We start from the raw sequence: 14,888 nt of genomic DNA, 5'->3' as shown, positions 1-14,888 counted from the left end.
GGCCAGAGAAAACAACAAAGAAAAAACTCAATAAAGACCTTTCCTTCTTATCTGGGATTTGTTAGTGACCAATCAAAAAAAAAAAAAAAAAAAAAAAAAAAAAAAAGCAACGTCCTACAAAGCCAACAATGCATTTATACAAACAGCTTGTTGAAACCTTGAGATCTGCTTGCTTCTGCCTTCTGAATACTGGGGCTAAAGGTGTGCATCATTTCATAAACTAGAACAAGTCAATGTATATATGTGATCCAAAAGGCTAGCATTTCAAAGTTCAACAAAGTTCAGAGATGACATTAAAGAGAAATGTTTCCCTTGTTTACTGATGGTGTACATGTCTGACTGATTTGTAAACCTTAAAGACAGAACATTCTTTCCCATAATTTTTTTTCTTTCTGGTAAAGCTATGATAAAAAAGATAAGAACTGCTTTGTTTCCCTTCTTGATAAATTTCTAAGTGTTCAGTACAGAGAAATGCTACTCTCCAACATGAAATAAATGCCATCTTAATAATTTTAAATAGGCAAACTCTTCGCTGGAGTTAGTGGTCAGATGAGTAGTTACAATGTAAGTAAATGTGTAGAGAGGTTTCCAACCTGACTGGGCACTTTACAGTTTCCCTGGTCCACATGGATGTTCACCCTGTAATAACCTAGCTACAGTTCTATGACTTAGACCCAAACTACCAGAAACAGTAATTGCCCAGCATGAGGAATACCAACCCCAGATGTGGTTTGAGTCTCATTACCACTGTTAAAAAAATAAACAACAACAACAAAAAGAACAGCATACAAGCATAAGGCAGTTTTTTTATTTCAGCATGACAGAAATTATAGGGTTGTTAATTTTTTACATGTGTATCCAGGAATGTTTGCAAACAGTTTTGACATCCACCCACAAAATATTAAGAGCACAACTTTACCTAGCTAAGATAATTACAAATACTCCCAGAAAATGCCAAACGTTTCCTAGGATATAAAATTATCTCCAGCTAAAGCAACTCGTATCGAACTATAAATCAGAACAACTGCGAACAGCAGAAACAAAAACAAGTCTTGTTAAAGGTAACTCCTTAAGAACCAAAAAGGCGAATACCACAGCAAAAGATTTTTGCACTGACAGAATCATAATATCATTCAGTAACAAAAAAATATCTGTAACACAGAGAACACAGGCATCAGTTATATCATAAATTGTTTAACTATGGGGCTGGAGATTTAGTGGTTAACAGAGCTATGCTCTCTTCCAGAGGCTGCAAAGCCACATCACACAACTCACAAACTCTTGTAATTCTAGCTCCAGAGCATTCAAGACCTGCTCCTGGCCTCCAAGGGCACATGTTACATGAGGCATATAAACACACATACACACACACACACTTAAAAAGAAAAGAAATACAAGGATTTTTCAGAGCAGTATTAAAAAAGCAAAATCTAATTCAATGCAAGAAATGTATCTAAAATAAAATGATCTTGAAAGTAAAAGAATTCATTAAAAGTAAATAAAAATGAAAGCAAGATTATCTTAATTATATATAAAGCATAATTCAGTTTAAGAAATACCAAATGGGTCACAGGATGGCATTTTCTATCGCCAATAGTTACAAAGCACAGAGATAAAACATTATCTATGTGCAAGTAACAGGGCAGCAAGTTTCACAGACAAAACTGTGGGACTGAAGGAAGGAAGAGGAAATACGCATGGCAGCTCTGCACACATCACCTGAACAATGCAATTAGTATACAGCTGTGTCAGTGAATTTATATACTGAACCCAATCTGCATCCTAGTAGAAAACAGTCCTCTAGGAAAAAAATGTAAATAAAACATTTACCATTATATGACTTAATGTGAGCAAAAGAAACTATGAACTAAAGTAATGGCTCAGAGGAAAAATAATTGCACCAGAAAACTCGTGAGTAATGAGTAATCAAACAGCAAATATTCTCCTGAAGTACAACAGAAACTATCCTTCAGCTCAACAGTCTTCCTAGCCACGTCATTCAAGAACACCCTTGCTTCCCTCAGACCTGAGCTGTTCATGTACATTCTAGTGAAAGGCAAAATCCTTTATTTTAGCCTGTGAAGTGCTTAAATATAAATTTATAATTACACTTTTCTTTTGCAAAAAAAAAAAAAAAATCCAGGTCAAATTTAATCACATCAATTTTTCCAAAAAAATAGGGTAGATATATGTTAAATAAAATACAAGAATGCAACTGGTAAAATCTAGACTAAGAAAATGTCACAGAACAAACAAACAATCCAGGCTTTGCAGTAAGCTGCAAGGACAAAAGAAACCAGATACTAAAGGGACTGAGTTACAATCAATTGGAAGAGACTTAATTACCATCCAATATATTAATACTAAATGGACTCAAATCCAATCAATTAAAACTATAAAACAACAAAAATCAATAATTGATAATATTAAACAATTACATTTAGTTATAATAATGATATTATTTATGATAAAAAGGAAAAGAGTCTATATCATTAGAGAGACATGGTAAAATCTGTATAGAAGAAATATGACACAATGTCTAAAGTTCTTTCAGAACACAGAGAAGATGGGAAAAAAAAAATGGATGGACACAGGAATTGAGAATGGCCACAGGTTCTTACTGAAAGAGGCAGAACGTACATATTTATTATTCAGCTTGCTTTTGTATGCACTGAAAACCCTTGCAGTGGGAATACAGCTCAGTGGTAGAGCATTTGCCCTAACATGTTTGAGGCCCTGGCCTTGATCCTTAGACTGAAAATGAAAAACAAAAATAAAGTACTATAAATAAATAAATAAATAAATAAATAAAATCCAAAATTTTTCATTTAGAAATAAAGCATATAAAGAGATTAAGCTATTTCCCAAGTGATTAAAAAAATCAAATTTCATACACAGTCAGGCTTCAAATGCTTATATGCTGTCATGATACATAGAACATATGTTTACTTTTACAAACTGCTGAACACAATGCAGGACAAAGTTAGGACCCAGAGAGCTGTAAGGCAGAAATGGATTAAGAAATACAGGCAAAAGTCTAAGAGTCAAAATACTAAGGATACAAGAAAATAGTTATAGTCAGTGCACATAACTGTCTGCACATGAACAGAGTCACAGGGAAACTGAGTTAGGTACTAATTTCACAATATTGCCTTAGTAACTTCTAAAATTAAATACCTGCATTTAAATCTAAATAAAGCCCTGTTTTATTAATCTAAACATTAACTAATTTATTTAAAAAGTCACCAAAGCATTTCGTTGTCACAGAGTCCCAAAAACCCATCTCAAAGTGAAAGGAATGAACTGCGAGCAGTTAACTTCTTACTAAGTAAATATGGCCGTAGGAGTGTAATCAAAGGGGCAGAGAAGGCAAGAAGAAGGGCATGGTCAACACCCAGATAAAGAAACCACAAACTGTTGGTGTTCAAAGTAAATCGCACCTTACCCTATAACATCAACCACCTTCCAGAGTTCCTGGTCAAGCAGCACAGAAGATGAAATTGGCTCCCAGAGATTATCACTCGCTATGATTCTCACTCGCTGAAGACCTTGATAATCCAGCATTTTTCGTAATTCCTTGAGAGACATAAACAGGACACTGCAAAGGTTACAAGCAAGCCTCTAGTTACTGGGATATGACCAAAGTAGCCAGTTTATCTTTCAAAATTCTACATTCTAATGATCGTGTCAGCACTGCTTCTCACAGAAGTGAGTTTCTGGCATAATGCTGTGGAGGCATCTTCCTACTGAGTTTAAAATAAAGCTTACAACAGAAATTATGGAGCTGGAAGGGACGGTGTACATAAAACTCATCACAGAGTATTATATAGAAATTATGGTTACTTTTTTTTCTGTATGTTTTCTTCCTCAAATTTTCTATGTAGACATAATGATAAAATGGAAACATTATCTATACCTGGTAAAATACCCCAACATCATATTTTAAGTATTTCTCTGTATATTTAAAATTTCTATTATTATAGAAAATATAAGTCCTTAAATATTTATATGCCATCTTTACTATAAATACAAAGTATCCATTTTTGCTTTCCTGTCTCTCATGCTTATAAACAGGATAGGAAATAAGATCAATTTGCCGGGCCATCCGCCAATGAAACCTAAAGGTCAACACAGCATTCTATCAGGAAAACAAATTCTCACCAGAACACCAAAATAGAGAAATTATCTGTGTGGAAAACAGGGACAGAGGAAATGCCACCAATTTATCCAGGATCCAAAGGAACAGATTCTACACCAAATGTGTTTATTGGTAAATTGGTACCATCAGCCCCACTGTAAATCTTCCCAATACTGGAAAGTCTCTGGCACACATCCCAGGTGTTCAATGATAGTTGGACAAATTACCATAAGGAAAAATGAAGATTTTTCACCAGCGTTTTTTGTAATATTCTAATTTTTCTGAAATGAAATTTCCAACAAATGTACTTTTAAAGAAGCAAATAAATTCTATAATTAGGTACATGGTGTACTTTACAATAGATTTTTAAAATTTATGATATTGTATACAATACTAGGTTAGGAAACGTAATGACGGATAGAGTGACAAGTGAAACTCATCTCTCAAGAACTCTCAGTTGAGCCTAAAAGGTCAGTAGGATGGAGAATCCCTTACCCTATACTAGGAAATCAATTTTCTGTGTTATTACTCACACTTTTTCTTATTCTTACAGAATGGAAAAAACTTAGTCAATCTTGCATTCATTTATCACTGTCAATTCTTCTAGTCTTTATGAACATACTCATAATGAATCATCAGAAATTTTGTGCATATTTTTAAATGTAGTGTAATTGAAAACATTTTTAAATGCACATAATCTGTAGGCTGTGATTTATGAATCAATTTCTATCTCACAGTCAGCATGATTACAGCACTCTGTGCAGAGCTTTATGATGCCTCAAATGCCACCTTTATTGAGCACCCCTTCCCTCTCCAAACCACATCCACTTAACTATTTACTGGTAAAGAAGGCAGGATGGTCTGAGAGGCCCAGAGATTCACACATTCACATCTTTCACATCTGTCTAAAACTCTCAGATACTACAAGGGGGTTTCCAGACACCATAACTACAAATTACCATGAAACCAAAGTCAATCTTAAATATAACTACATAGCAAAAATACTCCCAAAATAAGTGATACACTTGACAGAACACATAAATAAATGGAGATATATATAGATAGATAGATAGATAGATAGATAGATAGATAGATAGATAGATAGATAGATATTTTTTTTTCCTTAAGAACAAACCCTTCCTCTCCCCAGAAGACATCTCACCACACAATAGGGACTATGTATTCGTTACAGTCACAAGAACTGAGTACCTTATTCATTTGTAATGATTTTACTCTGCAGTAGGAATTTCAACAGTTCACAGAATCCAATAAACCCTTCTGCTCTAAAAATAGAAAGCATAAATTAAATGCTTCTATATTCTGAGGCATTTAGGAAAACCCAAAGTCAGAAGAAAAATAAATGAAGTCTGACTACTCAAAAACACTGATAGTCAGTCTCAGAGCAGCAATTCAATCGCTAACTTAAAAGAAAATAGGAAGCAAATGTTAACATTCCCCCAAATGAAACAACCCTGCTATCATGGGCACTATGCTGGGCATGCACTGACTTGGGCTTTTGTTCCTGCCTTTTTCTGACTCATAAAACTCATGACCTCCCACTAATAATCTTGTGCTTCAGTTTTCTAATAGACTCACTGTGCCATCTCCATACCCAAATTGGTCCTCCACCTCTGTGAACAAGAACTCCTAGGAAGACACAGTAGACTGATCAGAACTTCAGTTATGGGGAGAGGCTGGGATGTGCCAGGTCCAGAGCCTAAGTATAACTCATGGGCTACCTTCAGCCCTCTAACACTCCACATCTAACAGATAAAGCATCTGGGGATGTAGCACTTAACTACTTTCTGTTGTCTACCAGCCAACAGGCCCAAAGTGTCATCGGACCATATCTGATACTTACAGTTGATCTTTCTACTTTGCTGTGACCACCTACTTAATGTTTCTACTAATGCATTTGACAAGTGTCGTGATGTATGACTTTCTTTGTTCTGTTACTATGGAACTTCATAAATCTGCTTCCACACTGAACATGAAATTTGGAGTAAGGGAAATCTGTGTTCCTAGACCATGTCACTTGCATTTGTCTCCAGAATAAACTACCTCTTAACCTTTGCCACTGTGCTGGCATCACCTTTTACCATCCTACCTCATGCCCGCAGCCTGGCACTAACACGGAGTCACCTCACTGTGGCTACCATGGATCTCCTCAAAACAATACCCTACCCCCTTCTAACATAGATTTGTTAAAATGCACCTAACACAGTACACACACACACACACACACACACACACACACACACACACACTCAGGAGTTTGTGTTTAGACAGAATCATGTTATAGCTAAAATAAATCCGATATATCCAATACAGTTGTATAAGATTGCTTGGAAGGATGCAGTGTTTGCATCTGCATGGCCATATCATCAACTGATAAGAAGAAAGGATATAATTCCTACACCTTCTCATCCAAAGATCAGTTGAAATAAAATATTGGCTGTAGATAGAATAAGTATAGTAATTAAGAATAATAAAAGGTATTTAATGAATCAGTTAATATATATGTCTGAGTACATATATCATGAAGAAAATTGTATAATAGATCATGTTACAAATAAGGCTATGGGCAGGAATAGAACTGAGAAATAATAGATTTTTTAGTTTATTGAGAGTTTTATGGAATTTATAGTAATTCAGTGTCAGTTAGTGATTATACATTCTGTGTTTGAGTAGAATAATAATAATAGGGGTAAGAGACTTAAAATAAATGAATATTTAATTGATGTTATGACATATGGTGGAAAATTAATGTATTTGACTCAAGGTTGGTCATTGAGATAAATACTGGTATTAGGAGCAGAATAAAAATTATTAGGATCGAGGATGGTATGATGTTTATTACTTTTATTTGGATTTGCACCAAGGTTTTTAGTTGCTAAGACCAATGGCTGACTATTATACTATAAATGTAAGAAAGCCATGTGTTTAGGCATGGGGGCATGAATTAGCAGGTCTTGCATTCTTTCTTGGTAAATAAGGAGGGTTATTTCCTGTTGTCAGACTCACAGTCTAATGGTTTTTTAAACTATATTTACATATTGTGAGGCCTGTAATTAACGTGGGATTAGTGTGTGTATGTATGTACATATATATGAGACAAGACAAATAGAGATAAAAAATAAGCTAATAAACAGCTAAATCTGAAAAGTAAAACTTCTGAGTTTTTCTAATAACAGGAATCAAAACTTTCAGTTTTCTGTTTCTTAAAACTGATGACAAGAGCAACCACCTCCTGGGAGGGACTTGAAGGTGTTAAAATGCCCTGAGAAACGTGATGCAGGATAAGACTGTTAAATCTGCACACTACCTCTTCAGTGATTTCACACAGAACTATGTTATATAACATATTCTGGCCTACTTACCTATAACTCTCAACTTGACACAGGCTAGAGTCACATGACAGTCTCATTTGAGGGATTTGCCAATGGTCATGTCTGCGGGGGATTACCTTGGCTGCTAACTAATTGGGAAGGCCCAATCCATAATGGGCAGCACCATCCCTAGACAGATGGTCCTGGGCTGTATGAGAAAGCTAGTTAATCATGAACCCTAGAGTATGCCAGCAATCAGCATTTCTCCATAGTTTCTGCTCCATGCTCCTTAAATCGGCATTTGGCTCGGTAATGGATTAATTTAGAAATGTAAGCCAAATAAGTCCTTTCCTTCCCAAAGTTGCTTTGGATCAGAGTATTCTTATAACAGCCAAAAATGTAACTAGAACACACTCCAACATTATCATGAGTATTTCAAAGAAATTCAGAGATATGATAAAGAATAAAGCTAAATTTCTTGAGTCTTTAAAATCCAATCGTTTTAATGTTTATCAGAATTCTAAAACTAAGATCATACAGATACACATGTACTTATCTATGCATATACATGTTTGTTTGTTGACATCAGTTCTCTCTATAGCATTGACTTCACTGTGTAGACCAGGCTTGCCTCAAAAACTCAGCGACTTGGCTCTGCCTCCCAAGGTCTAGGATTAAAGGTGTGTAGCACTATGCCTACCTGCCTACCTAATGCTTTTTGTTTCTTTGTTTTTTCTTTTGATGCTGAAGATGTAACTAGTAAGCATGAATTCCACTGTTACCCACAACCCTACCCTACTCCAAAAAACAAAAACAAACAAACAAACAAAAAACAGAACATTCAACTCAACTCTTCATAAATAGGGCATTCAGGTCCTATAAAGAATTACATACATATTTTTCAATATCAGGAGTATAGACATTAAGAATTTAATTTTATATCTAGCAAATTAACTACGCTGTCAAAAAATAAAATTTCTAATCTAACTGTCCTCCAGGCTTCTTTGTATGAAAGTATAATCAAAAGGAGATTAATTTTACAGACCTTTATGTAGTTGGCATCAAATGGCCTTTCGTTCCAAATCTGCAAAACAAAAATTCAAAATGTCTGAAATGAAAGTTGACAAATGTCAGAAGACGAACACAGTCACTGAAGCACTACATAGAATGTATACTTTTATAAAGCAAAGTAACTTTTAACAGTTTAACGTTTTTAAAATGAACACAATCATTGAAGCACCGTGTCTCATTTATCTGACGAGCTAGTTCCCAATCTTTCAAAACTGCTGTCATAGAATTTATACTTTTATAAAGCACAATAACTTTTAACAGTTTAACGTTTTAAAGAAAATATTTCTCAAAAAGTCATTTATGGGGCTGGAGAGACAGCACAATATTAAGAGCACTTGGTGCTCTCTCAGAGGACCAGAGTCATTTCCCAGTACACTGTAGCGGCCACCAACATCTCTAACTACAGTTCCAGGAGATCCAGGGCCCTCTTATGTCCTCCACGGACAACGGGTATACATACATGTGGTACACATACATATGCACAGTCAAACACTCATATACATAAAACCTTTTTTTACAAAATAATTTATTCCAGAGATTTCCATCAACAGAATATATAGCCATGCAAAAAAATATTAGAATTATAATGTGCACAACGCCTACATTGGACATTGGAGAACAAACTGGTATGAGAATTATTGCAATAACCTTGTATATAGACATAGTAAAAACCAAACTATTTGCCAGGGAACGGGTTTAGAAGGAATGTGTGTATGCAGAGGAATGTAATGATCTGTAAGAACACGAGAGCAAACTCTTACTGAAGAAGTGGAAGAGGAAACAGACTTTGCTCATAGGTTCAGAATCTCGAGGGTGGGGCCTCAGTGCTGAAAGGGAACCTCTGGGCCTTTAGTCTTGTAGTCTAGAGATGAGCGTGGAGTCTAGGTGTGATAAAAAAAACATCTAAAAAGTGCTTCCCCACTGTGGGTGACTAACCAGAGACTAAAATGAACCAGTTAACCATCATTCACAGGAAATATTTTGTGAACATGTACCATATCAGAAATCTAAGCGATCCATGTGCATTTAATCACACTAATGGGTTAAACATACCAACATTAAAAAAAAAAAAAAAAAAAAAAAAAAAAAGTTCCCTGATACAAACAGTCAGTTGTACTTCGAAAAAAGGAGAGCAAGAGCAGTATGCCTTGAGTGCCTTCCTGTGGCCTGCCTCATTCTCATGCCTTCATCATCCCACAGGAGGATCATGGATCAGCATCAGTGTCCATCTGCCTCTCACTGACAAGAGCTCATGATGCTGCTGGAACAGGACAGCCAGGATTCTACCACAGCAGAATCGCAGGACGAGCTTGCTGATAAGTTATATTGTGAGTACATAAAAACTTCAATACAATATCAATTTTAGTCAACGATGTATTAAAATGCAAATATTTATGGAGACCCACTATGGTTCTGTGTGAGACTTTTGGGGTACAGTTTGAAGTATGTGGCTAGCCTCCAATAGTGAAACTCAGTAAAGCTGCAATATAATGGTTTTGTTTGTTTGTTTGTTTGTTGGTTTGTTTTCAGACAGGGTTTCTCTGTGTAGCCCTGGCTGTCCTGGAACTCACTCTGTAGACCAGGCTGGCCTCAAACTCAGAAATCCGCCTGCTTCTGCCTCCCAAGTGCTAGGATTAAAGGCATGCGCCACCACTGCCCGGCGCAATATAATGTTTTATAGTTTTTAACACATTAAAAGATATTAAATAACAGGTTAGGACAGAAGGAAGCAGATTTCTAGCAGCCTGCAAGATCTTGTCCATCACCTGTATTGTCCAGGTCTAAGACTGAAAATCAGCTTCAGTTTGAAACAGTCACACTGCAAACAGTTATGTATCTTACTATTGCCAATGACCTATAAGTGCCAATTTAATATTTATGCACTAGCTCTTAAAGAAAACTTCAGGTGATCTCTGGCACTACCAGAAAACTCATCAAAATAAGAATGAATTTTAAAGTATAGAGGAACCACATTATTGTTTAAAAACTAGATAAAAAGCTTTGAAGGAGAGCCAAGCAGCCATGGCACACATTTTTAACCTCAGCACTGGGAAAGTGGAGGCAAGTGGATCTCTGTGAGTTCAAGGACAACCTGGCCTACAGAGCTAGTTCTAGGACAGTCAAGTCTATGCACAGAAACCCTGTCTTAGAAAACTAAACAGACAAAAAAGAACCAAAACAAACAAACAACAACAAAGAGAATTTGAAAGAGAATTTGAATTGGATTGGTACAAAAAAAAAAAAAAATCCTAACCATAGCCAATCAAAATGCAGACTTGTGGATTCCAATGGCTAGATCTACAAAACACTCCCCAACACACCTGAGGCTCAGACAACACTCCATTGGGGGCGGGGCAGTAAGACTGTAAGAGCTACAGGCTCAGGGAGTTTGCTGTGAGACTGTGACTCTTGGGATTGTCGCAAATGACACCCATAAAGTCTCACCACCACAATTGTGCAAATGGGAGCTGAACAAGGACACCACCAGCAGACATGCTGAAGAGGGGGAGGGAACATGAGGCCTCAAAGAACTACAGGCAACTGAGGATAGCTTCAAGGTGGAGGAGTGGTCTTCTCCAGAGCCCAGCACACCAATTGGTTGTCTAAGGCCAAATGGTCAGCCTTGAAAACACACATTCAAGTACATCATAGGGACTAACTAAACAGATTGTATGTAGGAATATATATGTATACATACACATATATGCTTGCAAGAACAATTAGTGAAAAAAGGGGACCGTGAACGTGCGGGAGAGTCAGAAGTGGTATGTGAGAGGGCCTAGAGGGAGGCACGGAAGAGACTGATGTGATTAGAATCTCGAAAGTAAAAGAACAGATTGGCAAAGAAAAGCTATAAGAGGCCAGCTGCAGTTCTTTTGAAATGTTATCAGACATCAAAATAACAAATCAGTCTCATGTCATAGAAGGATTAGCCAACAAAGCCTCGCCACAAGCATTAGGTAGGAGGAAGGACTGAGTCTTCTTTTTTGTTAGTTTCACTCCATCATAGTTGGTTTGGTTTTTCTCATGGTAGATACATAAGCTCAACTTTCTGCTCATTGAACTAACAAGAACCATTTATGAATTCCCTAAATAAGGAAACATGTGTTTTGGGGGGTTGTGTTATGTTTTGAGGGAATGATATAAAACTTGGGCTTCCTTTCAATCCCATTGACTTGGAATTAAATAAAACTAGTCCCTGAACATATTTCTCCTATTGATCAATTTAGAAAAAGTGCTTTTTAAAATCTGGCCTGAGTTTTGTAACCTAAAGTATTTTCCTTTTTTTTCTTCTTAAAACTACAACAAAGGGTTGGAGAGATGGCTCAGTAGTTAAGAGCACCGGTTCTTCTTCCAGAGAACCTTGGCTCAACTCCCAGCACCCACAATCATGTTCCCAACCATCTGTAACTCCCAGTTCTTGGAGACCTGATGTCTTCTACTTGCCTACGAGGACACTTCATGCACATGGTACACAGATATAGATGCAAGCAAACACCCATACACATACATAATAATTAAAAAATGAAACCTATATCAAAACACCCTGTTATGGTATTATACAATACGTAAAGCATATTTCTATACCTAAAGTATGGTTGTAAATCTTTCTAAAGGATCAAAAATGAATCAAATTACTTTCTGAAATTATACATACATATACAAAAATAAATTAAAAATAAATTATGGTAAACTGTGTTACTAACCCCAATATAATCAATGTCCAGATCATGATAATGCTTGGCACCCAGAATCCATCTTACAACATAGTAGGCAGTCAGCTGAGGATTTACATAAGGCCAGCTGAAACCTTTGCCCAGCCATCCAGGGAATGACCATGGCAACCCTGTAAGGAGAACAAAGGCAAAAGAGGAGCACATGAAACAGTGCTGGCACCGCTGAGACAGGTGAGAAACCAGTGCACTAGGCAAAGGTCAATGGAAAGCTGGCTGAAAGGAGAGACACCACACATAAATGCAAAATATTTCTATTCAATAGAAACCAAGATTTCTTACTGATCCTGACCGCTATGTCCTATACTTCCAACTGTCCTTTCAAGAAAATTAAACTTAAATAAAAAACAACAACTCCCTCACAGCCTTTTCTAACAGAAAGAAATGCACGTTTTAACATCTCTGTTCTCTACAGGGAAGTTCAATATTATACTCTTGTTCTCTGTGATCAAACTGAGGAGCCCTGAAAGGTTTATTCCAAAACAACCCTCGTATGATCAGTGCAACATAAAGTTCTCACTCACAACAATATCATCTTAGGTTAATTGTCAGTAGGTCAGGCAACCATGATCAGCAAACCTAACTCAGTAAACCTAACTCAGTAGACACATAAAGTCAATGAGTCAACAGGAAAGTGCTGCTGGGTGAGGGAACATCACTCACGTCCATGAGCTCAGTAACTCTCGCCTGTGAAGTTAGGAGAGAGAACTGAAAGGCACTAGCTATAATACCTACTTCAGCTACAACATTTAAAGACAAGCTCGTCAGCTTATTTTCACTTAAACAGATGACCAATCTAGTTTGCTGCTAAAAACAAAATCAAAATCAACCTGACACAGTATCTTTTTCTAAGCTAATTTCACTACATAGAAAGTATGACATTGAAGCAAGAGAGCCTTTAAAGACAATGCGCTGCTTACAGTGAAGGTCTGCCATGTGAGTCTTTGCTGGGATAAGGGCTAGCATGCCAAATGTCTACATTTACGTGAGGGAGGGCTCACCTTGGAAACGGAACAGTGGAGGGCCTGTGCTCAAGTCAATGATGCATATACTGTTCCAGACATTCCAGACATTTGGAGGAATACATTCTTCATTGCTCTCTTAATTTGGAATGTAATACTCTTATCCTTTAATTATCAAGGAAACTAATTTTCAGTAACTTAAGATATTTAAAGTAGGTCATAATTTTATTTAACTCAGTCTAAATGTAATCAAAATAGCAAATTTACTTCAAGTGATAAAAGCCCTATGTTCTGGCTATTTAAAGTACTTCATGCTGCTACAGAATTGTGAAATAAATACAGGTCAGTTTGAGTTTTAACTATCCAGTTCTGTCCAATGCTAATACCTAAGCCCAATATGGTCAGAATCTGGATACAAAATTTGTTTAGAACCCCCAGTCTGTGGTGATCTTAACATCACCAAGAGTGCTGGATAGTTTATGTCAACTTGACACAAGCTAGAGTCATCAGAGAGGAGGGAAGCTGAATTAAGAAAAAGCCTCTCTAAGATCCGGCTGTATGTAAGCCTGTAGAGTATTTTCTTAATTAGTGATTTGTGAGGAGCCGACAGAAGGCGGCTATCATCCTTGCAGCCATCTTAAGCCATATACCCTGATAAAATATTTGTTTACAACAGCCTACAACAACAGCTGAGCACACTCTGATAACATCTTGTTTTAGATACCCAGGATTTTCCCTTGGGTGTGTGTGACTTAGAGACAAGACTTAAAGGCGTGACTTAAGAAGTGAGACTTATATAAAAGGAGAGAGGCAGACAGAAAAGGGGACTGGAAACTTGGGAACTGGAAACTTGGAACTTGGAGGCACTAGGGACTAGGAACTAAGGACTAGAAACTCGAGACTTGGGACTTGGACTAGTAACAAGGGACTTGAAAAGAGAGAAGAGAGATGAGAATAAACAAGACTGAATCACACTCTGTCTGGCCTCCATTCTTCCTGTCTGCCCTCACTCTCTCTCTTACTGAACCCTGACCTGCGGACCAGAGCAGCAGTATGGAACAATTTAGCCCCCAAAGCTTGGAGCAGTGCGGACTCTAACAATTTTGGCCCCCAAGCTTTTGGCAGTGCGGGTTCCAACATTTGAGAGAGAGTCCCGACAGTGATTGATGGAGGAGGGCCCAGCCCATTGTGGATTGTACCATCCCTGGGCTGGTTCTGAGTTCTATAGAAAATCAGACTGAGTAAGCCATGTTGAGCAAACTAGTAAGCAGCATTCTTCCATGACCTCTGCATCAGCCCCTGCCTCCAAGTTCCTTCCCTGATTGAGTTCCTGTCCTGACTTCCTTCAATAATAATGATCCAGAATTGTAAGACAGGGGGAAAAAAAAGCTTTACTCCACAACTTGCATTGTCTGTAATGGTGTTTCATCACAGCAATAGATACCCTAAAACACCAAGGTTTAAAAGTAACAAGCCAGGCATGATGGGAAGCCTACAACCATAGCACTTCAGAGACAGCAGGAGAATGAGGCAGGTCAGTCTGGACTAATAGCAAGGTCTAGGCTACCCTAGGTCACAAAGGGAGACTCTGTCTCAAAACTCAATCAATCAGTCAAGGCATAGAGATACACCATAATAAACAGTGACAATGAAA

General features: G+C 37.2%; 1 protein-coding gene across 2 annotated transcripts in view; it reads right to left on the bottom strand.

The window, feature by feature from the left end:
• Positions 1 to 14,888, bottom strand: part of Galc (galactosylceramidase) — a 59,133-nt gene that overhangs the window by 37,037 nt on the left and 7,208 nt on the right. For both annotated transcript variants that reach the window (XM_076921468.1, XM_076921469.1), the window contains exons 5-7: positions 12,246 to 12,385; positions 8,513 to 8,551; positions 3,446 to 3,576 (exon numbers count right to left, since the gene is read on the bottom strand). In XM_076921468.1, coding sequence (XP_076777583.1) covers positions 3,446 to 3,576; positions 8,513 to 8,551; positions 12,246 to 12,385 — 310 coding nt within the window. The remainder of the gene's footprint in view (positions 1 to 3,445; positions 3,577 to 8,512; positions 8,552 to 12,245; positions 12,386 to 14,888) is intronic.

The sequence above is a fragment of the Arvicanthis niloticus genome, chromosome 23 (assembly GCF_011762505.2).
Source record: "Arvicanthis niloticus isolate mArvNil1 chromosome 23, mArvNil1.pat.X, whole genome shotgun sequence".
Classification (NCBI taxonomy): domain Eukaryota; kingdom Metazoa; phylum Chordata; class Mammalia; order Rodentia; family Muridae; genus Arvicanthis; species Arvicanthis niloticus.
The sequence above is the reverse complement of the archived record's forward strand: the minus strand, read 5'-3'. Positions and strand labels throughout refer to the sequence as shown.